Source organism: Cynoglossus semilaevis, chromosome 16, assembly GCF_000523025.1.
Source record: "Cynoglossus semilaevis isolate Cse_v1.0 chromosome 16, Cse_v1.0, whole genome shotgun sequence".
In the NCBI taxonomy this organism is placed as follows: Eukaryota; Metazoa; Chordata; class Actinopteri; order Pleuronectiformes; family Cynoglossidae; genus Cynoglossus; species Cynoglossus semilaevis.
Genome location: NC_024322.1, coordinates 5326976 through 5352883, shown reverse-complemented (window position 1 = coordinate 5352883; position 25908 = coordinate 5326976). Strand labels below are relative to the sequence as shown.

General features: G+C 39.9%; 1 protein-coding gene across 2 annotated transcripts in view; it reads left to right on the top strand.

Moving 5' to 3' along the window:
• The first annotated feature begins 1181 nt into the window (after positions 1-1181).
• Positions 1182-25908, top strand: part of fgf14 (fibroblast growth factor 14) — a 74096-nt gene continuing 49369 nt past the window's right edge. Inside the window, exon 1 of one of the 2 annotated variants that reach the window (XM_008328238.3) lies at positions 1182-3129. In XM_008328238.3, the coding sequence (XP_008326460.1) occupies positions 2922-3129 (208 nt within the window). In that variant the 5' untranslated portion in view covers positions 1182-2921. Of the gene's footprint in view, positions 3130-15021; positions 15364-25908 lie in introns of those variants that run through there. The other variant, XM_025063823.1, reaches the window with a different exon arrangement.

Genomic DNA, 25908 nt, shown 5'->3' with positions numbered 1-25908 from the left:
TGATAATGTGTATATTTTTATCTGTACAAACCACTGTATGAGTCAGAAAATCATTGCTACTTAAAACGTGTCTGAAAAAAAAAATCTGCCTTAGACTTTATTTTGCAGAAGCCATACATGATTTCTTCCAGACTCATACATTCCCAGTTGCAGGCCACCAGGAAGGAAGTCTGTACAGTAGTACAGTTCTTCAAAACAGATCGTTTATATTTCCCCGTATGTTGCCTTAATGAATAAAAGGCTAACTGCATCCGCACCTGTGAGTTGGGTCACACTATAATGAGCAACGCTTCCTTTTTAAAATACAGGCAGCCAGACTGACGTCGGCTGTTTGTGCTGGTTGGGAGTCACAGCTGCCAGAGTGATTAACCCCATAGATATGATAATAGAGGACTCTTCATCAGGGACTGAGTGAAACACCAACTGTACCTCAAATGAAACCAAGAATAGTTTTGTGGTAAAACCCAAACTTGTACTCTCATTCTCCTTCTGTCTAGCTGTCGCTTTTGATAACCCTCAACAGGTGAGCACGAGTGTAATCAGATAAAAGTCGTATCATCTGTCTCCTACTCTATTATGGAAAATGTTTTAATCCTTGGAGAAATTTAGTCATACAGTACATTGGAAACAGTTGTCATGAGCAACACTAACTGCCTACTTATCCTTGGAGATCAGGGGACCAAACAGAGCCAGAAAAGATTATCATCCAGTACTGGGTTTAAATATAAATGTCCTCATAACTGAACATTTACATTTTATTACCATATGATCTTCTATCTTTCTGATCTACAGTAGTTTTTCTTTTACTATCAACAATTATGTTGGCATTTTTTATTTAGGTGATGGTGGTATCACGAGTGATGTTTCTAAAATGGCGGGTTGTGACCAACAATTAGGTCACAGTACTAAACTTAGTGGGTCATGGGACTGAATAATAGATGTCCTCCACTATTCCTGGGATTTTCTACAGGTGCTGCCTACTTTAAGTTTAGTGCTGCATCTACATATCTTCCAAAGTGCAGCTTGTTTGTACACAGTAGTACATTTTTATTAAATGTATGAAGACCCACTTGCAAAGTGAAGACTAAAAGTACTCCAACAGTAACTCCATATGTTTGGGGGTCTGTGAAATATATAGACATGTATTTTATTATTTAATGTCAATGTCTGTTTCTATAGACATCAATATCAACTCTGTGCATCTCAATCTTATTTAAAGTATATTTCATGATAAAACACAATTCAAAGAAAGTCTGGCTGCAGTTCACATTCCTACAGTATATGTTGCCAACAACTGAACTTTTACTGAACAGCAGAGAAGTCAATCAGTGAAAACACATATGAACCATTTACCATCATCCTTTACTGTTTAGTCTCCACCAAAATGGGATCATTTTTAACACGGTGCTTTGTTTGATATGATTAATCACCGGTGGTCATGATTATCAGCTGTTAAAAAACAAATTAGTGTCTGGTATGAACACATCTTTTTTTATATATTTGCATTCATATATTTGAGCAGTTACTGTTACTCTGACAGATGAAACTGAGTGTTTTTGTTTGATGACATTTCCGTGTGTAAAGGATTCTTTATAAATTAGCAGAAATGTATTAGTCCCTCAGGGGCATGGATCTATTGCGGCAGGGGTTGAAAGGGCAAATCAATTGTATTTTCAATATTTTCTTAATGGTGCCACAGTAGTGAAATGACATTCCATAAAATTCCGTTTCCTTTCCTGTACAGAAAGATAAACGAAGCAAATGGCAGTTTTGTGGGTGAAGGGAGGCTGCAGAAAACTTTATAAATCACTGGATTTATTTAAGTTTCCTACAACACGTGCGTTGACTCAGTCTTTGTGAATGGCTGCTGGTGTTCCACTCTACCTCCACTGTCATCCTGATGCAGGTGACTCTGAACACCTGCGACTTTAAAAGTTTAAAAAAGATTGCAATAAATAGTAAAAAATAGAATAGGAAAAAAACAAGATGGAAATGTACTTTTTTATCATAACGTTAAAGAAAACGCAGAAGAAAATGTATTTTAGTATAGGATTTACTAATAATCAAACTAACGCGGTGTGGGACACACATCTTTGTCAGATAAAAAAAAAATCGGGAGCATCACTGATATGACGGCGCAGAAACCACGTGTTTACGTAATGGAAAGCCAATCTTTCAATTTAACCCCTCCTCCCCAGTCTATCCCTCATTGAGGTCTGATGCCAAAGGAAATTCATGCAAATGTTTTGTACAGGCGCACCGCACTTTTGGAGAAGCCAGTGGCGTGGCGCTGAAAAGCCTTGAGGAAAATACCCAAGGAAAGCGAAAAGAAAGAAACGCACTCTCCAGGAATCACGGGGACACACACACGCAGGCACACACACAGGCACAGGCACAGGCAAAGGCACACACCAAGAATCCCAGCCTGGCTTTCACAGAGACGCTGCGGTGTGGGACTGTGAGAGATGAAAACTGGTGTTGCTCTGCTCTGACATCGCCATACAAGCTGCTGTAGCAGGAGAAAGCAATTGGACCTGATCCGGCAATGTGGTGTTTGGTTGGGGCTATCATTGCAGCAGTCTGTGCATAGGATGCACCCTCCCTTGGCTTTTGATGCTGTGCAGATCCACCCTCCTCTCCTCAGAGTGATGAACTAATAGGCAATGATTCTCTCCGCGGAAGCCCACCGTCTTTTACTGTTTTCACGTTAGTTGTGTTTGTTTACTGGCGGCCCGTCTCCTCCCGGTGCGACACATGCAATTTACAGAGTATATTTTCTATTGTCGACTAGTTGAGGAGGCTGCTTTCTTTATACGCCAGAAGAAGAAGAACACACACCGTTATCAGCAAGTCTGACAGACAGCGAATGTTTCTGCCACGTGAATGACAACGCATAGGACTTGGATGTACCTGCTTTTTCTATGATACATTTGGTAGCCTTGTCCTGGGGAACTGATCCATTTGTGTTATTATGCAACCGCAAGGATCTCATCTATATCTGGGTGTTTAAGCCACTGGATTGCTCTTCGCCCAAATCAATGTGGTTTCTTTGGAACATTTTCAGCAAAGGAACGCATATGCTGCAGTGTCTTTGTGGCAAGAGTCTTAAGAAAAACAAGAATCCAAGTGGTAAGCTCATGATTATGTGCCTTTACTCCGCCGTTTGGCTGCCAAACCGGCGTTGTGCGTTGCCGAGTGTGTGTGAGACACAAGTGTCCCCTGTGTTGGATCTGCGTTTTTCGTTTGTTTGCCGTAATGGTGATAGATCAGCAATCATATTTATGCAGCGAGTGGATCATGCAGTGGCGCTGGGAGAGAGGGAGAGTGAGGGAGGGGGGAGAGGGGGGACGACAACTTATTCTGTGCAGCTACTATCGGCGAGACTAGGTTTGGGGACGCGCAGCGCGCACGAACACGCAAAAAGCCTCCCCCTGCATCACCACCACGGCACCATGATCTCCCAACTTTTTAAATAGCGCACACTCTCACCGTGTCTCTCTCACACACACGCGCACACATACATGCACGTACACTACGGATAAGGTGGAATTTCGGCTGTTCACATTTACGCGCAGCTATTGCGTCCAACGTGATTCCCCCCTAACCAGATTACTCCATCCCCGGGTTCACTGCAGCATCGTCCCCCCTCTGCAACACCACTTCTCGATTAAACGGGCTACTCGCTTCGTTTTCAGCCATCCCAGCCACAGGAGACAGACCTCGTTCTGTTACATCTCTCTGGCAGATGAGACAATGTTCATCATGCGGGTTAGCAAGGGAGAGTGGGGGGACGAGGGGGCGACGTGATCATTTTCTTATGATGTTTTTGTGATGGAGAATCCAGGGGCGGCAGAGGTGCGAGCAGGACACGTATATGGAAAGGGACCCGGCTGCACTGCACTAATGCAAATCCTGCAATTGAGCAGTGCAAATATTCACCGTTGTCTGCACACTGCCAATTAAACGAAACAACTGCTGCTCCTCGGTGTGCAGGGGGATGTTTATTTCAACAGGCTGCTGGTGTGAAGGGGAGCATGCAGTGCAGGATACTTTTCCTCAGGTTGTGGGTTTGAAGATGATGTGCTCAGCAGCAGCACAGTTCCTCCACACTGCAACTGCAGTATAGTAGATCATCATCATACTGTGGCGGGACTGTCTTAGCAGGCTGATGCTGCAGGAGCAACCACCAAAACACTGTCTACTGTCACTCACCAGCTCTGACCACTATTTTATAAACCTCTGTTTCCTCAACATGACTATTTACACCACAGGTGACAAGTCAGAGTGTAGTTCCCAGCCGGCCTCTGTGTGCTGTACGGGCCTTTGAGGGTGCAAAGTGGACTGCAAGTGGGATTCATACGGACCTATCCACAGATTCTGTATGAACCTCATGGGGATCATGTGTGGGTAAATGAAAAGTGGCGACTGCATGTGGTCCATGTATATGGCCTTCACACATGTCCACTTTGTAGCTCCAGTAAAACCACTGACATGAAGGCTTGGTTAGGCCTGCTCTATGCTTGTCATATAGCATCTGTTATTCTTTTAACATGCAAGATTTAGTACTTAGTGCTTTCAGTGCTGACAGTGCTAATGTGAAATACAGTCTAAGCTAGCTCTAGTCAGAGGATTCCAAATACAGATTAAAAACACCGTCTACAAAAAAACGCTGCAGCTTTGCCTTCGGTCTATCAACAGAACAGCTGTTTCATGTGGTAGGGCTAATGGTTGTTAACAAAATAGTTAACAAACATGGGGAAAGTGTTAGCTCATGGCTTGGCAGCTAGGACCAGTTTACAGCCAACGGGCAAATTGTTCATTTTTATCTGTTAATCTGTTTGATGTTAAACTCACTAAGTCTTGACGTTTTCCAGATCACATTTCCATGTCTTTCTTGAATAAGAAATTAAGTTTCATTCTGTTGCGATGACCATTTTAAGTTGGTGCATAGAGTCCATTAAATGAGTGCAGTATGTTTTTGCTTCATTACTGTATAACAATCTTCTACATGCAAAAATCAGTTACACATGGTGAGAAGCCAGGCTAAGGCCAGGGACTGGTCACATGGCATCTTTCCCTGCCCCACATACTGCGATAACTTAAGGTCTTTACAGTAAGTGGCATCCCATGGCGTCATCTGGTATAGAAAGATTTAGCACACGAGCAAAATGATGTTAATGATGGTCTGCCTAAAAACAGATGATTGTGTAATACAGTCTACAATCTTGATTATAACTGGTGAAAGGAAGTATGGTCAGATCACTGTTGTAGCCAGTTACGTCACCAGCAAATTACTGACAGTTTCTACTTCATATCTAGGTCAAGAGTATAATTATTGGTACTGTTTGGAATTTGATTGGCTGGCTGCTGCTTAATCAAATAGCTGCAGGGAGACGTGGAGGCAGAGGTAGTAAAGTCATGCTCAATACCATTCATCTTTTTTGAAATTGAATCCATTGTAATAAGCAAATAAGAAGCAGTCATTATTGAAGCTGATGGTGTTGCCCTATCAGTCAACCACTGAGCAGACGTAGCAGAAATGACGAGTATTTTTGAAGTAGGTCTGGGCAACTGACGGCAGCTAACTTTTTATAACCTGACAACATTAAGCAACAGATTTTAGTTTTTGCTGCGACTAAAATGCCCCAAGGGATTTTCCGTTTTCCTTTTTTTCGTCGTATCTCAGCTGAAGAGGATGGAGATTCCTCAGAGTGGCCCTCTGTCAGCACATGCAGGTGTTTCCAGCACCACGCTGGCTTGGCTTGGCTTTGGCTGGAGCTGCAGAGGCCCAGATATAGTGCTCTGGCACGTTGGCTTTATTTTTAGTAAAGTATCATAACTGCACAGATAGACTGTGACACACAGATAGATGAGGCCAAGCAGACTGTGTCGAAAAGACTGACACTTTTGGCCAACATGCAAAGACCAGCTTTATTATTTACCCACTGCTCTGTGACTGCTCTTAACCACTGTTGTAAATTGATACTCTCAGCTCATGCTGGTATTTTATATCCTGTAGTATGCGTCTATTTTAGAAGTTGGGATTGTTTGTGTGTATGTGTGTGTGTGAGTTGGGAACGTGCATTTTCAACGTCATATTTGATACATCATAAACTTGCACTATTAAATATTCAGTCCCTCTTCTCCGACTAAGAGAAAAAGCCTCAGTCTGCTGGTTTTGAAGTGCAGATACAATACATACAGTATGTGTGAGGTATCTCTCCAATCACAGACTTTTGTATGTGAAAGCACTGTGCGGTTGTTGCTGACATCAAATAGATCAAACAGATCAGACTTTCTAGCTTTAGCTATCCATTGTTTTTAAGATCACATAGAAATCCAGGAGATGCTGCACCTGATGCAAGTGAAACATTTGGTCAGAGAGTTGCAGCAAAGACAGTCTTTTTTTCTCCACACGAGAAAAATTTCCATCATGAAAAGACCAAATGTCCTCTTTAAGCTTTGCAAAATTGCCTTGAAATAGCTTTGCTAAGCTTTTACAGCCACCGACCTGTTAATCTTCTCCCAGCTGTATCACTGTTTTCCAGCAAGTTGTTTCAGCGATGTTAGTTTGTCCTGAGGCTTGTTGGTCTAGAACAGCTGACATCGCTGACCTACTCTGTTCAGCATGGATACATTTCTGTGAGTGACTGTACTGTACTTCAGTAAGTCAATGGTGTAATGAAGTCTCTGAGTGGAAATGCAGCAACTTTCACCCCTGCAGCCTGTGTGTCTTACATAGGATATCTTGTAATTGTTGAGAATATATTTAAAGTTGGGAGCAACCGCTGCAGTCAATGATGCTTAGTTAGTTATTTAGTATTTGGAAATAAACACCCTTTAGACAGAAATGAACCCAGAGCCTCTGGACCATGTTTGGTCATATTCATCTAACATTTTAAATGGCCTGTAAGATACCATCTAATGTCTCCAAGAATTTGTCTGATGCTATATGCACCTCTGACACATTCTAACTGCTGAACTAGAGAGTGATATGGATGGAAGTATGATTGGCAATGGAGATTAGGAATGAACTAGGAACCCAATCCAAGGTGCAGGATTCTAGCTGTTGTAATAGGAGCTATGGATGCAGTTGCTAGGGTATGAGCATGTTTAGGTCTTATATGCTCTTAATGTAAATATTGTTGAGTTATTGGGCTGGACAATAGTGGACCCTTTAGTTCCACTGGTGTCTCATGAACATCTATTGTTATCGGCCACATATGATGTCAATATGATGTCCCAGTACAGTTCATCTAGACAGAGAAGGTGAGGGACAAAGACAGAGAGAGAGGAGTAGGTGGATGATAGGTGGAAGGTAAAAGTAGCTAACTAGCAAAGCCGGCTAAAAGTGAGCAACAGCCAAACATTTATTTAAATAATACGATAATTATGAAAATTAAACTATTAGTTATAGTTATTTAACAAATAGATACACTTTTTTTTACCAAAAATATTAAAATAGAAGCCTAAAAAGGGCTTAGAAAAGCCTTCATTTCAAGTTCTTATTACGTTTTATGCTGCAGCCCATCAATCTCAGTGTTTGAAATTATGTTACAAATGTAGAATTATGACCAACTTTTATTTAATTATCTGACTAATATGTATTCAGTGACTGAGATCAAGTTGTTTGAGTTTTGAAAAATTGCTAATTTATCATATATTATTGTTATTAATGGACCAAATGGCCCTTGGATGATATAACGTCTGAACGTCTCACTGCCAAAACATTCTTTGAAGCTTTTTTACTTGAGTGTTTTGATATATACTGTACATTTTCCTGCTCTAACTTTTTCATCTGTCACATTTAGAAATTTCTCCTTCCATTTAAAGGAGTTACGATTAATTGTGAAGGAAAACCCACACTAATTTGTGTTAACAAAGACACAGTATGTAATTAGAGGGGAAGGCATGATTCAAACAAAAACTCCTACAATTTGAATAACAACAGGGTTGGCTAAAAATATACTCCTCCAACCAGCCAGGCATGTTGCTAGGTTTCATTGCGAAACATTGCAAGAAGTTTGTAAAAAGGACAAGTGACGGTGACTTTCCTACCAATATCAGGTATGATCATCAGGAAGTCGAGCTTCAGCTCACACATTTCAGATTTAATCCGGAACATCTTCTAAAAATAAACCCTCTCTCTAAAAATAGCTGCCGTGCAAATGATCAAAGCGATTGCCAGTACAATCCAGGAAGAGTTTGGAGCAGAAAAAGTTTCACACTTATAAGTTTGCTGGGGACGAATGTGATGCCTTCAAGATCATTGGGGAAAAAGGATGACATTGCAGTAGGTTCACAACAGGTCACTAAGAATTATTTTCATCTTTTTGGATGTGATAATAGCAGTGGCATCATCAGTTTCCACACTGAGACAATTTGGACTCCCTGTGACGTGCTATTTTGAAAGATGACCTGCAGGGGTTATTTAAGTTCCTCACACACAAATCACTGCCGACTGCAGGCGTGAATGTATATGTGGTTCAGTATCAAGAGAGTTGGCAGTGACACAAGTTAAGGAACACGTGATTTTATTTTTAAATTCATTATTGCAAACATGTGACACTGGATCTGCAGGGGAGTGTTTTTGAAATCCCATTCCCTTTCACAAATAATAATTAATGTATACATGAAAAAGTAAACATGAAGAAAGCAAGTCTTGCAGTGGGTAATTCATTTTCCCGAAGAGTTAGACATATCGAGATACATATATTACGGTTGCTAGCCAGTGATAGTTCTTTGACCTTTTCCAATACAAAAACTAAAATAGTTGCCTTCAAAATAAAGGACTTGAAGGAGTTAAATTGAATGCACCTCTCACAGTGTGATCAGGTGTAGTTACACATTATTTTGACTTTTTGACAATTTTGACAAGGATCTCACGCTGTCTGGTTGGAGCCCAGGTCTGCTGTAGTCCTTTACCAAGCATAAAGTTGTAGTACAGTATACATTTGAAAACTGACCCATTTTCCAAAGGCAGTGTCAAAATAAAATGTGTGCTGCATGCTGTGGTAATAACAGCCATTCACCTGTTTGCAAACATGTCACCATATCTTCTGAAAAGGCGCTTAAAATCCCTGCTGCTGCGACATAGAGAAATAAATAAACAAATAAATAAATGTAAATCGTGTAAATCGTCGTTTTTAGTTTGCAATGTTTTCCTAACTATACTTAAGACAAACAAACATAAGTTACCAGTAGATTTTAAGTGGGGAGTGACAAATAAGGGTGATTGCACCGTAATTTCACTCACGATACAGTTTACTGCCTGTAGAGTGAAAAGCTGCATTTGAAACAATAGAGTTAGTGTAAAGAATCTCTCTCTCTCTCTATATATATATATATAGCCTGTATATATGTATATATATTTATATATATAAACATATATACATATATATCAATATACTGTATATATACACTGAATATTTCTTGATTTTTTTTTTTAGTTTGCAATGTTTTCCTAACTAGATAATGTCTATTGTGGTTAAAGACTTACATGTTGATAAAAACTAAACTCTGCTATAGTGATATTTCATATGAAGCACCATCATTGTGTTCTTTCTGTATTCATCTTTTTCTTTCTTGCCTTCCATGTTTACTGCTCTGGTGTGTTTTTATCCCTTTGAATACTCTCCCACATATGTGAAGAAGTCTTTTTTCCTGTGTCTTTATCATTAGTAGTGTTACATTTCACAGTTTCCCCGGTCAGTCATTCTCCCTCGTTTCCACAGTTAATGCAGATTTCCCTCAGCTCACGACATCACTGGTGCTTTCATAACTGAGAGATTTATACAGTGTTTGTTTCAGTGTAGCAACGTTGTGATGATTTATGCATGTGTTAACAACAAAACAGTGAAGAAGCAGAAGCAGTAAAATGTTTGGCACTGCTCCTTTGGTACTTTTAAAGGGATCAGCCTCTACTGCAGAGACGGCCACAGCAAGATTGACTTTTTACAAAATGAGTGCTAAAATTTAAGGGTTGGACTGGTATGTGAGGAGTGCCAAAAATTGACAAATGCAGACGTAAACAATTCTAAAAGGTGTTTCCTTTTATACACTGACGCTGTGTGGATGTAAAGACTTATCTTACAAGAGAAACAAACGTAATCTGCACCACTCTGCATATCTAATTTCAAAAGCAGTATTTTGTTACAATAATAATAGTGTTGATGTTGATGAAATAGTTATGATAAAATTTAAAAACATACTGAAATTAATGTTAAAAAAGTAGTATTTCTAGTATCACAGCTGGGACAGTGATTAAAGTCATTAAAGTGAAAATAACTTTTGTGCTGATTTAATTTTACCGAACATCAAAATATATATTTTTTCTTTTCTTCAAGCTAAATTATTTTATTTTTAAAAATGGAATTTTAGACATTGTCATTGTAAGAATTATGAGACTTAAGGTCAGGTGTGTCAAATTAAATCACTCAACATGCTGAAAGTTAAATACATTTGGACAGAGCTCAAAAACTTTTTCCTAATAAAACAAATAAAAATTGCCACACACGTGATAAACTTGCGGAATTTGACCACCAATCCAGCAAATGTTAGTGTTGACAATATAGTAATAGAGTTTTATTTAAAACAACCACAGGCATGTTAAGCTCTGTTTGGCCACATGAAATGAGGTGTTGGGCTCGGATTGTGCCCATGGGCCTCGAGTTTGACATGTGCTTTAGAACATTCAAAAATAGTAATCATCCAATCATCTAGTTTGGAAAATTATTTGTAGTTGGAGCCCTGGGATATACAGTAGATGTAAAATGTAAAATTTTGTCAAAGTTAGTTTTTAACATTGTATTATCGATATTTGTAAGGCGTTAACAGTTAGCAACAAAGGGGGCGTGTCTACACTTGAGCAGTGGCTGCTGGTATTGTAAGTGGTGTTAAACATACCTGACGTCTAGCAGCTGAAGTGTTAAAGGGTTGACAGCACGTGATGAGTGAGTCCATGTATTATTAGTAATACAGTTTCCAGGCTCTTGTGTAGTAATGGTTGCATTAGCATGTCGCTGATGCAATAGCATGAGAAGGTTGGTGCCTGTGTCCTGTGGATCTGGTGACACACACGTGGCGTCTTTAACCTTTATCAAACTCAACCAGGTAGAACATGTGTGTGTGTTTGTGTGTATGTGGTTGTTTGTTTCTGAAACATAGTTAGGCCTGTGGGGGGAACAAACAAAGTCAGGTCATGTGGTTCCACTCGTTCTCATTGCTGGAAGTACATTTCAGTGATTTGATTATGATTGATTGCTGATATGATTTCATGACTCACTGTAGGCCTGCAGCTCATTTATTACTGTTGTCCATCATCTGACTTTGCTCCCTGCTGATGTAATAAGCCTAGCACGATGATCTCTCTTTTTTACCCCCTCTTTATATCTTTCATTCTCCCATCTTTCTTTCTTTTTTTCTCTTTCACCATATTTTTTATTGCAATAAAAATGCTTCGCCGGTCGCCATGAAATACAGTTTTACTAAGGTGTTTTTCAGTGTAGGTTTGATCTAATAATCAGATATGTAGCAAACGATGGACGTCTGGCTCTAGTAGATAGCAAAAAAGTAGAAGAACTATTTTTTATGTTTTTATGTGTTATGTTTTGGTTTTTAGACATGGTCACATTTGGCATTAAATTTAAAAATTTAACTTAATGGCACAATATTTTCCTCTTTCCCATTTCTTTAATATTTTTTATGCACAAGAACTTAAATTACAAAAAGTTAATAATAAAAAAAATCTTCCCTGAATCTAGAATCACAGTATCATATTAAAGCTAAATGTGATGAGCAGATGAGTCAATATCACAGATACCATTTTTGCCACATTTTGTGATTGTTATTTTCCTTCTTTTCTGGTTGGGACTTCTGGCCTCATCTGGACAGAACTGACTTTTCAATGAGTTTTCAATTAAAGGTTTATTAATCTAATTTATATTATTACTTAATTTGTTGACAATGTCTTTTTTTTAAAGAGCAAATCCACTACATTTGAAACCTTTAAGGAAGGAGAGCATGGAGACAGAGACAGAATTATCAATGAGGACATTGTCTTTCTGCTCCTCTCAATCTCACATCTTTTACAAAAGCCTTCAGGGTTTTGAGGGTTCGACACAAGGTCCTAGCTGTTTCTGAAATTTCACTCTCGTTGCCACAGAGTGCAGAGACCACTGTACCCATTTTTGTATCAGGGTCTCTAACATACTCTTTGACCAGCCGTCCAGCTGCTGCCTCAGTGAACTGTGTTCGTTTTTCCACACATTCTTCTTATGATTCTCTGCTTCTCTATTTCTTTTTATGTCATGATATTATTGTCACCCTGGGTTCACTACATCCATGACCGGTGGATTCTTTTTTAGTTCTTTAGTGATCGACATGATGTCAGGTTTAACTCCAATTTCTTGCTCTAGATTTTGAAAGTGCAGCCTGGTCATTTTACAGCAATTTACTGTCTGACCTTAAAGGTCACACTTTGACATCAGCTATTGCTGCCACATTCATTCATTATCCTTCTATAATTAGCAAAAATGATCAATTAAGTTAAATTCTTAACCCTTGTCTCCATCATATTTAGTTGTCAGTGCAGCTGTATGAGTTCGACTGAACGGCGGCTTTTTGTGAATTTGCTATTTTGTTATTTTGGTGCTACTAATGGATATTGTAATGACACTGAGAGGCCAGTGCTCGGGGTAAATTAGCTGTAAAGGCAACCTTTGTTGTTTTTGCCAAATGGCTCATTAATTCTACGGCTGAATGTGTTGTTAAAAATATTGCCACCAATTCATATGACAATGTTGCCACATTGGTTTGACATGTAGTTTTGAGGTTTTCTAATAGGTGACGTCTGTGTCCTCTGTGGGTTCGGTGCGAATGTCTTTGTAAACCAAGGCCTTTAATCCTTTGGTCTGCTTTGTTAAGAAGTTGTGGACAGCCGGTAGTAACAGAGGCTAAATATCCTCTGTGTGTCCCCCTGTCTGTCTCTCTTTCTGTTTGTCTGGCTGTCTGTGTCTATTCAAAGCCTAGACTGTTAGCAGTCATGCCTCTGGTCTTATTGCTGTCACCATTACAGCTAAAAACAGTCTGCATGCGATCTCCGCCTGCAGGGAGTGGAAGCAGAGCAGTGCACACACATCGCCCTGGTGTCCACGGGACTCGGTTGAATTAGTGCGCTTATAAACAGTGTCAGTTTTTATGTATTGATGGCCTGGCACTTGTAAAACGGGCCATTATACTGTGTAAAAGGAATGTATTGTCGTTCATTTCTTATATCATAACAGCAGGCTCATTCTTTTAAGTGGCACCAGAGCAGTGATGCAGAAAGAGCGCAGGAGGCTTGAACTTGACTCAACTTTCTCCGGGTCACAAAACAGTGTGGCCTGCTGTGACGCTGCAGATACACGCAGGTGTACATTGGTGACACAGCAGTACACACCTGAGCCTTCATATATTTGAATCATAACAATGCATGCAAAATTGCTGTCTTTTGAACTTGTAGCAGAATCCCTCCTCGATGCATCATTTCTTTCTTCATCTTTCATCTACTGGTTGTAATGAATGCTCGTGGTTGAAATCAATTCTGTCACCTCAACATAAAGAAGCAACAGTAGGAGCAGCTTCTCGCAGGTGTCCACGGCCGTGTGCAGCCTTTTGAAAAGGAGGAAATGCACCTTGTTTAAAGAGATGCATGATCATGTGACAGGACCGACACACACATGAACACAGACACATATGAACACGTTCGGTGTACACCTGATGCATCTATCACTTCATGCTGGTGTCTCTTCTGTGCAGTGCTGAAGGTTGTGTGCTGCCTATGGTATGCTGTGTAGATTTTTGCTGCAGTGCAGTGCAGCAGGCAGTATTGTGCTGCTGCTGCCTCTCTCTCTCTCTCTCTCTCTGTTTTTTCTGTCTCTCTCTATAACCCTCTCGCTCATGTCTACCTGTCTGTCTGTCCGTCCGTCTGTGTTTGTCTGTGTTCCCTGTATTTAAGGTGTACCTTGTTCAAAAGCAGAAGAGCCAATCATTAATGCATTCATTTATTTGTTCATTCCTATATTTACTTATTCATTTGTTTATTTATTATTCATAGTGACTCGCAGTGCTTTGAAAAACATTTTTATGACGAGAGTCTGATGAAGGTGGACTACTCTCAATCTTAGTCCCAGGGACTTATTAGTCCCCCAATTACCTTTCTTGCTTGGCTTGTTAGTTGAAGAGCTTGGTGTATGATGTCACAAGACGCCAACAATTCATGGCTCATATTGGGCGAGTCCATCTCTAACTGCCAACTTCATCTTTCAATTAACATTATGTTCCTTTAAAGCAGACCTCAATCTATCAATTGTTAAACTTTTCCAAAGATGTTTAGGAGTTTAATGTTTTCACTCTTACATAAGTACTGAGCTACTTTTGGAAACTTACTAAGGCCTTACTATTCACAGGCCTTATTTGGCAACAACAGCCTGCAACCAGGACATGATGCCTCCGTCCAGTTTATGGTTGGAATTCACAGAATAGAAAACTATACTGGGTGCTGCCAAAAATATGTTGATTACACCAGAGTTTTCTTTTTTGGTTTATTCTAATCAAACATGTCAAGCATGAGCACCAGGGTATATAGAGTGTGAGGCACATAATGCCATAGTGACCAGATGCCGCATCATGGGATGGAAAAAAAAAAAAAATCCACAGCAATTCTAAACAAAAATTCACCAAAACACTAAATATATATATTTCTGTATATATTATTTTTGAATTCTGAAATACATATATATATATCTAAATATATTTATATATAAATACATATATGTTATCATATATAATATATAAATCTATATTTCAGAAAAAATAATATAGACGAAAAATATATATTTATTGTTTTGGTGAATTTTCCTTATTCAATTCTCTTTTGTTGGCTATGTATTTACGTTTTATAATTGAAAGTACTATCATGGTAAAATATAGCATTCTATTCTTTTCTGACACCTTCCAGCCATGACAGCCCTTGGCTTTTCTGGTGGGTTGCTGTCAGCTGAAACTTCAGGACGTGGTTATCTCCCAGCAGGACACTGTGGTGGTAGATGATGGTGGAGGTGTTGGAGGTCTATACAAGTGGTTGATAGGATAGGTATGCATATGTGACTGTGTGAGAAGGTTAACAGGTTTCTCTCAAACTCTGCTGGACGTTGTGCTAGAGGTGGTGAACCTGGACGCTGGACTTTTTTTTTTTTAAGTTAGAATCTATTATATTTTAATAACAGAGTCTCTTTGAAGACTTTTAAACCATGGAAATAAAGTCCTTTGCGAGGATTGTGGAGCGGCAGGTACGCAAAACATTGAAGGTTGAACGAGCGTATGGTAAGTCAGAGCAGAGAGGAGCCTGTGTGTCATCAGCCCTGTGGGTTAACATAAGGAGCACAGTTCACTTTATTTACTTTAGACTTAACTCCTTGTGCCTTGTCAATATGACACTTTAAATACATATTCTACTGAAGTGACCTAAATCACCTGTAACCTAAGGATACAATACTTTGATATAAAAGGTATCATTGTGTGTTGGTTGTTAAAATAATGCATGATTTTTGGCAGATCTGTGTGTGTGAATCCTTTACAACATTTTATTAAGTTTACTGTGTTATAATTTCTGAAACAAATGTGTGTAAATCATGCTAACACCCACTAGTCTTTGTCCAGTCCAGATGGTATTGACGTCTGTTTTCCTACCAATAACGCAAATCCCTGCATTGCAGATGATCAAACCTGAAGGTCACACTTTGTTTCGCATGTGTGCCATTTATGTTTCCTTGTTACACTGTGAGGCAATTTCATTATTATATGCAAAGGTTCCAGAGTTTATTAATTTGCTATTAAATATTAATGTTAAGATTGATGCAAGGCTACAGATCAACACGGACGCAGAACTTCTTCTCTCACCTTCTCTTCTCTCTTCTCTTCTCTTGTCTTCTTCTTTCAGCCCTGCTTCATATCAACTGGCTCCAAGGCCAAACACCATGGCCATGTTTGTAACATTATGAACAGAAAAAAAACACGTCTATAAGTTTGTGTGAGTGGAGATAGGCAACACATTTTTTTTAAATATGAAAATGCTTAATTTTCCATGCATAAGCAATCATTTGACACACTCTCCTTGACACAACGTGTTCATTCATATCTATCTATCTATCTATCTATTTTTCTATTTATCCACCTACCTATCTATCTATCTATCTAACTATCTATCTATCTGTCTATCTATCCATCCATCCATCCATCTATAAGATAAATATATATAGAGGATAAATCACATTGTCATGTAGTGACATCATTGTGGCTGGTAAAAGAACAAAAAAAAAAACAACCTGACCTGTGTGACCTCATCCTGCTATTCGTCTTTGTGATGTATTCTCGTTGCTGTTTCCAATAGATCAATGGGGAAGAAACCATTTCAGCACTCACAGTGGGGATATTCTACACTGGATGTAGTGATCGCTGAGATAAAGTTGCCTCATGTCCAATGTATAATTCATGGGATATTCAATAATTCATTGATGGTAAATTGAGGTGTGAGAATAATGGCAATGTCGTAAGTCGACTTTAAATGAGAACTACTTCGTGCCAGAGAGAGGTGGAGACTTAGATTTTACGTAAGCAAGGAAAGTCGGCGTGACTTCTTCCTCCTGAGCAGCACGAGTCTAAAATAAAAGTCTGTGACACAATGTGGGCAGGAACCATTCACCAAACTCACGCATCAACAGGTTACCTGTTGTGTGACATTTAAGAAATCTTCATCCTGGAGTCTTAAATCCTCTTATTACTGTGAGTGGATACAAACACAGTGATTTGTTACACTGCTTTACTCCCTCTTGAGCTCTAAATGTCATCTTTCATTTCAATGAAAGACATAAACAAACAAGACAGTGAGATGGAAACTAGTAGGGTAAAAGATATTGGTTGACGCAATTTTGTGATGAGACAAAAAAGACAGTTTTATAGTTTTTCGTCCCCGCTCTTGGTAATTGGAATTGTCTGCAGGTGTGTGTTAGCCAATTGGAAAAAAAAAATACTAGAAACAACAAAACCAGTTAGGTCAAGGGCAACTGAACTGGTTTCGCTTCTTGAAGACGTATACCAGAAACCTTATTGCCCTTCTCAATTTGCCCTGTTAACACCATGTCCACATTATACTGTGGCACAAGTAAAGCCTTGTGGGTAACACACTGAAATGCTGGCTGTGTTTTAGCTCAAGATAAGCCCATAACAAAGGCCATTTGGAGAGAAATTAAAGTGAAGCTAAACTTAATTTGCTGGACAAATGTAATGTAATTCTGTGTAATTGAGGTGCAAGGAACTGCCGACGCAGCCTAATTGACTGAGTACGGCAGGAACATGCAGCATCAGCCTCAGGAGTAGGTCAGTCTCAGATTGAACCTGTGTTCCATTGACGTCTCACACACACACACACACACCAGATGCTTCATGTCAGCGTGTGACAAACCTTCCGTTTGGCCAGTCACGCCGAGCGTGTTGTGCTTTGCTCAGATGTGCTTTGTTTGGAGCTCTCGTTTGTTTCATTGGCATCTTATTTTCTCTAACAAACTCCAGTGATTGATTGATCCGACTGCTGGATCTGTCTCCCGAGGCTCTAAGCTTGTTCACTTGTCTCTCTCTTGCAATAAAACACTGAAAGATCTAAGCCGTCTGCTCCAGACGTGGTTAATCCCGTGTACCGACCGCATACTGTATGTTTCCAGCGAGGTCAGTGTCATCAGACCCAACACACAGCCCACTGTATCCTTCGATGCTACCTCAGATGATCCTGCCCCCTTTAAGCAGCTACCCCCTCCAGACTCTGCGGTTGGGGTCCTTATCTTCCTCTTATCTGTTTGTGGTGCATTTTATTTCCTTGTCGTACTCTTCTGCTGTATCACTTTTCCCTGCAAGGGCAAAATGCCCCCCTCCTCGACCTGCTCCGAAACAACCTGTCAGTAAAATCTGATCCTTTTGACTGAACAGGACTGGTCTTTTGCGTGCCAAAGTCTTGTTGATTGAGGCCAATCGTCCTCCCCGCGTCCTCCATCTCCGCACGGCAGCAAGAAAGCGGTCTCCAACTATCTCTCCCGTAACTCTAGACTCTGTTGACGCTGACAAAGAAGGCTGCGACAGAAGAGGAGCGTGCCCATTCCTCCCTAACCAAATCAGCAGTCTTTTTGAAGCGAAGACAAAAAAGAGCTGGAGTAGAGGTGTGCTGCAATCAACAATCAATGGGAGCTGGCCTTCATGAGAACAGGATAAACAATGGCAGCGATGCTGAGCCGCAGTCTCTGCTGAAACTTCTCAATCATTAAAAATGGAAAGTCACTGTGTTTTAGCCCAGACTATTGAGAAAGCAGAAAAAAAATGATACAGGACAACTAATGAGTGCTTTGGTTCTTTTGTGAACGGCAGTGGACTCTGTAACTTGGTGCATTGTCCTAAAAAAAAAAATCCCTTTTTTGACATTTAGTCTTCTGACAAGAACTTTAGTTCAAGTTTTAGCTCCAGCTTGACTGGACTGTTCAGTTTGACATTGGCTTTAGTTACATGATGTGGTGAGAAAAATCATTTGTGAACAGATGTTCATCTGACTAAGCTAGAATAGTAAAGTAATAATTATTATAAAGAGTAGAAATGTAAAAAATGACTCCCAGACACTGTTTTGTGTTTATTTTATTTCTTTTTCTTCACTGCAGTAGATCAGGCAGATAGAGGTGTGTTAAAGTAATAAATGCAATTGAAATTACTTGTGTACTGAATCAAATATTGCCAAACAGCTTGAATCACCCTCAACATTTTAACTGCTTTTAGTGCGAGGATTAATAGTTACCTGGATTTGATCTGATCTGTATCTTGTGTTTGTCCAGTGTTATAGCAATAATTCATGTTTACTCTATAGTATGACGATTTATTTATTCTCTGCTGTTTTTATTTAAATATAAAAAAATGCAGCTTTTGGTGAAATCAATTTTGTAGTAAAAAATAATTTTGAAAATTCCCTTTTGGTGTTTGATGTTGCAGACACCAGCTTTACTGTAGGAAAATGCAGGTTTTCGTCAGTGATGACATGAAACAACAGGCGTGATGAGTAGATTACGTGCAGGATGCCCGTCATCGGGCGTTACAAATCAACGTGTGCACATTATTGTTTACAGTCTTCATTGTACTTCTGTGCTCCAGTGCCCTGCGTGGCAAAATCCATTTGTCAGATTTACCGATTTGCACTGGACTTTATGTAATTACCCCATTGATGTGCAATGTTGGCAACAATGTTGATGGCGAGGAAAGGTAAAAGCAACTGACAAGGACACTCAGCAAAGCACCAAGGTCCTTGTGTCACACACGCACACACACCCTGCACCATGTCAATTCATGCTGCTGAGCTCTTCAGAAAACTGCCTCCTCAGACTTTGTATTAATGTGAGTTTTGTGCTGATCTTATTAGAGGGATAAATTAGATGGAGGACCGGACCACTGAAGAATGTTGTGTATATGAGTTATTGATGAAGAAGGAGGAGGGGGAAGAACACCTGAGGGTTAATGTGTCTCATGATTTAAATATATATAAAAAAACTACAGCATCAGCAAGGAGTCCATCAGTGTGGTGATCCAAATGTATTGAGGATTTTAGCTCCTGCAAAGTAGATCACATACACACCTATGCATACAAGAGAGCTGAAGTTGACTGCTTTGTTAAATGTAGTGACTTTTCCAAACTTTTCTGAACGTGCAGATACAGACCTGACTTATTTGTTGTGTGGACGGCTGAGGTCTGATGGTTGCTGGTTTGTCAACACATTATGTCATTCTGAGGGAAGGATGATGGCCCTTTTTATGGTTCATTATATCACACACGAGCTAGAGCCTGGTCCATACGCCCAGGCCTGTTCTCATTGGTCCTATGGCAGGACATGATTTATGTTGCGTATAAGCCGTGAGATATGATCTGCTACATGTGGCAATTGCTCTGAGCTCAACAACATAAATTTTCCCACGGGATTTTCTGAAAAGTAGCGAGGGGGCATTAAAGAAAGATTTGTCAGTCAAGACGCCGCTTCACTCTTTTATAGAAAACACTACGATGATTTATTAACTGGACCTTACCTCAAAATGTTTCCATTTCTCAAATAAATGCACAACAGCTATTATTATTTGACTAAATCATGGTTCGATAGAAAACATTTTGTAGATTCATGCTAAATTGCTAAAATTCATGCTTTATGCTAAAAACCGAGCATATCAGCATTTGCTTTGTAGATCATGTAAAATATTTTTTGTCCTTATATATAAATAAATGCCAAGTTTTCTTTCTTTCTTTTTTAATTTTTATATATGTCCTAGACTAAGGCCACATGTAGACTAAATACTATATAAGTACTGTGAAGGACTGAAGGATAATTAGCTACGTTAGTTAAACATAAAGTGAAACATCTGTTATGAAGACATTGCGAAAGTTGTATTTATTGGATCAGTTCATGTGACTCTAGAGAGGTGGCAGCAGATTGAACAGGGACAGTTTCCCTAAAGAGTCAACTCCTGTGTTCAGCTCCTATGGCCTTGTTTTTGGCCCTGCTCCTTCTTGTCCCACATTTTATGTACAGTAGTTAGGCCACAACTACAGTGAAAAATGCTACAGCTAGCATCTGTCAAGCGGCATATCAGGTGGTTTGTAGTCAGCTGACACAGGTGTGACCAGTTAGGTTGATGCTCTGATCATCAGTAAGACTTTTTCCAATTCACCAAATCCCTCCTCTCCTCCTCAACTCTTTTCTTTTACGTTGCTGTTTTCCCAGTAGCAGCTCATCATCCAAGAGTTATCTCATAGAAGTACCCACTGCTGTTACTGTCACAGGTACAGCATGTGTTTTGTCTGTCTAAGTGTATGTGACTGGAGTAGAGAAAGAATGCTGATGGCAGGAAGTGCATGTATGTGTGTGTGTGTGTTTGTCTGCGGTCCTGTGTCCAAGGAGATGCTTTGGTTCCACCTTTGTGAATTTCCTGCTGTAACCTCCTTCATCTCCACTGGGATCCCTGCAACACCGCGCTGCTTTGGTGGAGTCAAACCTCTGTACACATACTGTACTGTACAGAAAAAACTCCTCTCACATACATCACTCTGATTTTCACTTCTAATTGTGGTGTCATCAGTTCCCTCCTGCAATCATGTCTAGACTTGTTTGGAAATAACACAGTGTTACTGACGCAGTCAGTAATTGTTTATGTACTCTCCGCCTCATTTTATCTCTCCCACCCTTTTTTTTTCTGTGTGTGTGTGTGTGCCTGCCTCCTCTCCTCACATCTCCTGCTCTTACATCAGCAGTTATCTCCACGCCGCCGTCTGTTTTCATTCACTACTTTACTTTTATTCCACCAGGAACTCTCAGTGACACCGAGCACCGCGATGATAAACTGCATGTATAGATACTGCATTTAAAACACACATAAAAATATAATGTAAACTTAAAAATAAAGCGCCGTCTACTCTGGGATTATGTGTGTGTGTAGCAGGATGCTGCCGCTGCCTGCCTTAAACACAGAGCTACAACTGTTGCTTGCACTCTGTCCTGTTGAATTTATAATAGCTCCTCTGTAGAATATAGTGCAGTAAGCACTTCTGCCTTCTATTGTGGGAGGGAACACATGATAGGACGGGCTCTGAACTGAAACTGTGGAGGTGATGTCGCTTCCCTTTTATGTCGTTGGACACGTGAAGGATGATGTTTGGAATTGGAGGAAGAATTCCTGTTAGCGTTCAGGGACTAATTGAGGCTTCACAGCGGTAACATTAAACCTTAGTGAATGTATGTATGTACTCCCAAGGTCAGAAGGCTGTACTGTATGCATATGTGAGTACATACAGCATGAGAATAGGGAGACTAAGTGTTTTTGAACAGGGGTGTGTAATGCTTTTTAATGGAATAATAATAATAATAATAACAATAATAATATTAATAATAATGTGTGGGTTCAAGCTATTTTTTATTTAAAATTTTGACAGTAAAACTAATAATTATTGAATTCTGTCAACTTCAATTTATTTTCCTTCTTTGAACCTTTCATTTTATTTGAAACTCCCCTTTTTTGACAGGGATTTTAAATCTATTGAAAAGTAGTAAAAAAACAAACAAAAAAAAAAAACACCAAACAATTCTTGTTTGTTTTTGACTTGAATCATCTTGATCTGCTCGACTACTGATTTATTACGGCACACTCTGGGCAAGTTCTAAATGTGCTGTGGCTCTCATTCATCCAAATAGATGGACCTGGCCTAAAAACAAGTTGTCTTAATCATATCAACTACCAAACAGCTCAAATTATCACGATCTGTATGTGTTTTTTAAAGATTTAGGTTTTTTAGATTTAAAAAAGAAGCTAATTAACAGTAAATGAACAGGTCATTAACAGGTTAATAAATGACTGATGATCATGTCCCTGTTATCATGATAATCTGCTGCATCTTAGAGGTGGAGGTGTAGACCAGAGCCAATGTTAGTTCATTTATATACTGTAGACCAATGGTTTTCAACTGGTGGGCCGCGGCCCACATTGAGCTCATGGCCTAGTTTTCTCATGATACAAGTGTCTTATTGCATCTTCATTGTCTTTTTATCGGACAAATCTGAGAAGCTGAAAATTCTTCTCGATTTGGGAGTGGCTTGTCATCGTGGTTGGTGGGTCGTGAAGCTCGACCAGTGAGGAACCACTGCTGTGGACCTTTTGTTTAAAAAAAACAGATCAAGTTTTTGGACCTTAAATCCTTGTCCCTAATTGGACCCAACACAAATCGGAATGGTGGAAACACTGGAATACTGATTTATAAAGGAAAATAATTCTAAATTGTGAGTATTCTAATGTTAGTTCCATGTTGTTACGTTTTTTTACGTATTTTTTTAACAACGAAAACACATCACAACACAACATTCAGAACATTAGAAAAGCAAATTTACTTGGCTCAAGTGTCACAAGGTGGAATTAACAACAGCCATCTGTGCGACAGCTACGTCGGTGTGTGTGTGTGAGAGAGTGTGTTTGTGTATACACTGTCTGTGAACAGGCAGGAATTAGAAAAGCATACGTCTCTATTGATTGGCCAGCAGGTCCTGTGTAACTGTATGTGCTGAGCCTATGTACACATGCACATGTGCGCACGTGTACTCTATTGTGATGAAAGGCTGCCTGCATGTTGACTCATGTCTTACATCAAAAGCGTAGCAGACATGCAGCACGTCTACAAGAGCATGTTTCATTTCAGCGTCTATGTGGGTGCGTGCTCTCTGAGTTATGATGCTGGAGAAGTTCTGCCTTCAGATACAAATGGCATCCTTCCAGTCTGGAGCAGCCAGGCTCTGATGAATTTATCTGAGTGCACCTTCTCCCCACAGACACCGTCTACATTAATCTCCTTCTACATCTATGTTTTGTTTTTCCCTCTGTTTCCCTCTGTTTGTGCATGGATTTCAGTAGATAAACACTACTGACAGCAAAGAAAACACCATCGCATGTCTATTGTATGTAGTTCTGAAGGTACAGTTAGTGAGTCGGAGGTTAACAAGTTGACTGAGAGACATGTGAAATGGACTGTGAGGCACTATAGAGTTGAGGACAATGTCTTCACCAAAGTTTTGCCAGAAACCCGTGACGCTCTCTTCCAGTCGTGTGCAGTAATGACTACAATCCATAGAATCAGTGGCGCTAAACTTTGAATTCCACTTCTGATTTTTTTTATTGACTTTTTTCCACATTAATTACTTCATCATTTGGATTAGTCACTAATTGAAACAGGTGATTTACATTGGACATCTACCTGCTGTATTTCATCTTTCTGCTCCGGCAATATACAATATACAAACAATATACAGCTTTATCTTAGTTAATTTCAATAATCTTAATCTTAACTTGATCACACTTGATGGCCATGATTAAAAGTGATTTCCCTGTGTTTAATCCATGGGGTTATTTTATGTTCATAAAATCTATAGAATATTGATTATTTGGTTTCTCTACAGTTTTTAGACCAGAACTTTTTTTTTTATTACATGCCATTTTTTACATATAAATATTAAGCCAAAAAATATATGAACTGCAGTATGTAACTCTGTTAACACAAATGCATGTATTGGATTTGGGTCTTTATATTGATGAAGTATTTGGGAAATACTACAGTCCTGGTCCAGGACCCCATGGTGTGTCAGTGATGTTTCAGAGTTGTGGATGATTCCCCTTTAATGCATTAAGACATGCGGTCTATTAGACAAATACACTCCGTACTTTTCATGCATTATTTTTTTAGGCTTTAAATATGTGGTGCCAACATAATGCCTTCCATTCTTTAATAACATTAATCATAAATCAGTATAGCTGTGTACCTCTTTTCTTTGACTTTGGCTACCCCCCCCCCCCACACACACCCCCCCACACACACCCCCCCACACACACACACACACACACACACACACACACACACACACACACACACACACACACACACACACACACACACACACACACACACACACACACACACACACACACACACACGCATACACGGACACCCCTCTGTGTACACGGACACCCCTCTGTGGACCCTCTTTATCTCCCCTGCTATGGAAACTCTAAGAATAGCCCTGTCACCTGATGGACCTGATAATGCTCCATCGATGCCAGGCCCACACTGCCCCGCATACCACGGTGTAGGAGTGAAACCTGTAAAACGAGTGAGGTGGTGTGAGTGTGTTTCCCACCAGGAAGCCAGGGATCAGTGGGCTGTTGACAGTCCTGTCCTCCAGGAGCTCAGCCCACCCTGGGGTCCCCTGATGTCGGTGGATAGTACAACCGGCGAACGACTGTACTGTACAGTACACCATTGTACTCCCTCAATTGCCCTCTCTATCTCTCTCTCATTGTCACTCTGCTCCCCTTTTGTCTCAGCCTTTAACCTCCTCTACCTACAGTACCTCCCTGTTCTCCTCCTCCTCCTGCCTTTTGTGTCTCCCTCTGTTTAGTCATCCCTCGCAATCCGGCAGTTTTCCACTCCGCTGTCCTCTCTCTGAGTCACACGTCAATATCTTTGTGTACACTTAACCTTTCCACTTTTTTTTTACCCTGTACCTCACACCTCACTCTGCTGATCACACGCTGGATCTTCTGTGATGACACATGTGGCGCGTCCATCGGAAAACACTGTGTACTCTCTGCCTGGGTGCTATTCAGCCAAAGAGGAAACGGAATGGAGCGTGGGGGGTGGGGCTGGGGGGTGGAGGGAGTAAAAACAACCCTCTGCACATTCTTTGTGATGATAATCCTGCTGCTGAAAATTGTGAAAAGATGCTATCTAAATAGCTTTCTTGGAAAGAAGTGACTTCCTCACACCTGGGTTACAGTCGGAATATGATATTCCTGTGCTTCGTCCAGAAAAGTCACTCTTTTTCAGCTTAAATAAAGCAGCTTTCTCGTACAGAAAGCTGTTGTTACGCGATGTATCTCTGTGTCTGAAGTATGACAGGTAATTAGGGTGTTTATTACTTGAGTTACACCACTAATTAACACATTGTTTGGACGAAGAGCATTAATTACTAGACTCATATTTTTGTATTTAGGTTAAACACTTCAATGTTAGAAATTTTAAACTGACTTAAAGGGGACATAGAAGAAAAATGCTAAACATTAGCTAGAGCACAGATTGGACTGTGTGTATAATCAACTGCAGTGGATTATACTCAACTGTACAGTCAACAGTCTAAACACCTGCTTGTAAATGGGTCTGCATATGGGCCTCACTTTGTTCTTCAGTGAATGTTTTCTACCAAATAGGATTGTCAGAAAAAAAACTTGAGGTTCTATCAAAGAAAAACAAAGGAAGTAGTTGGAATT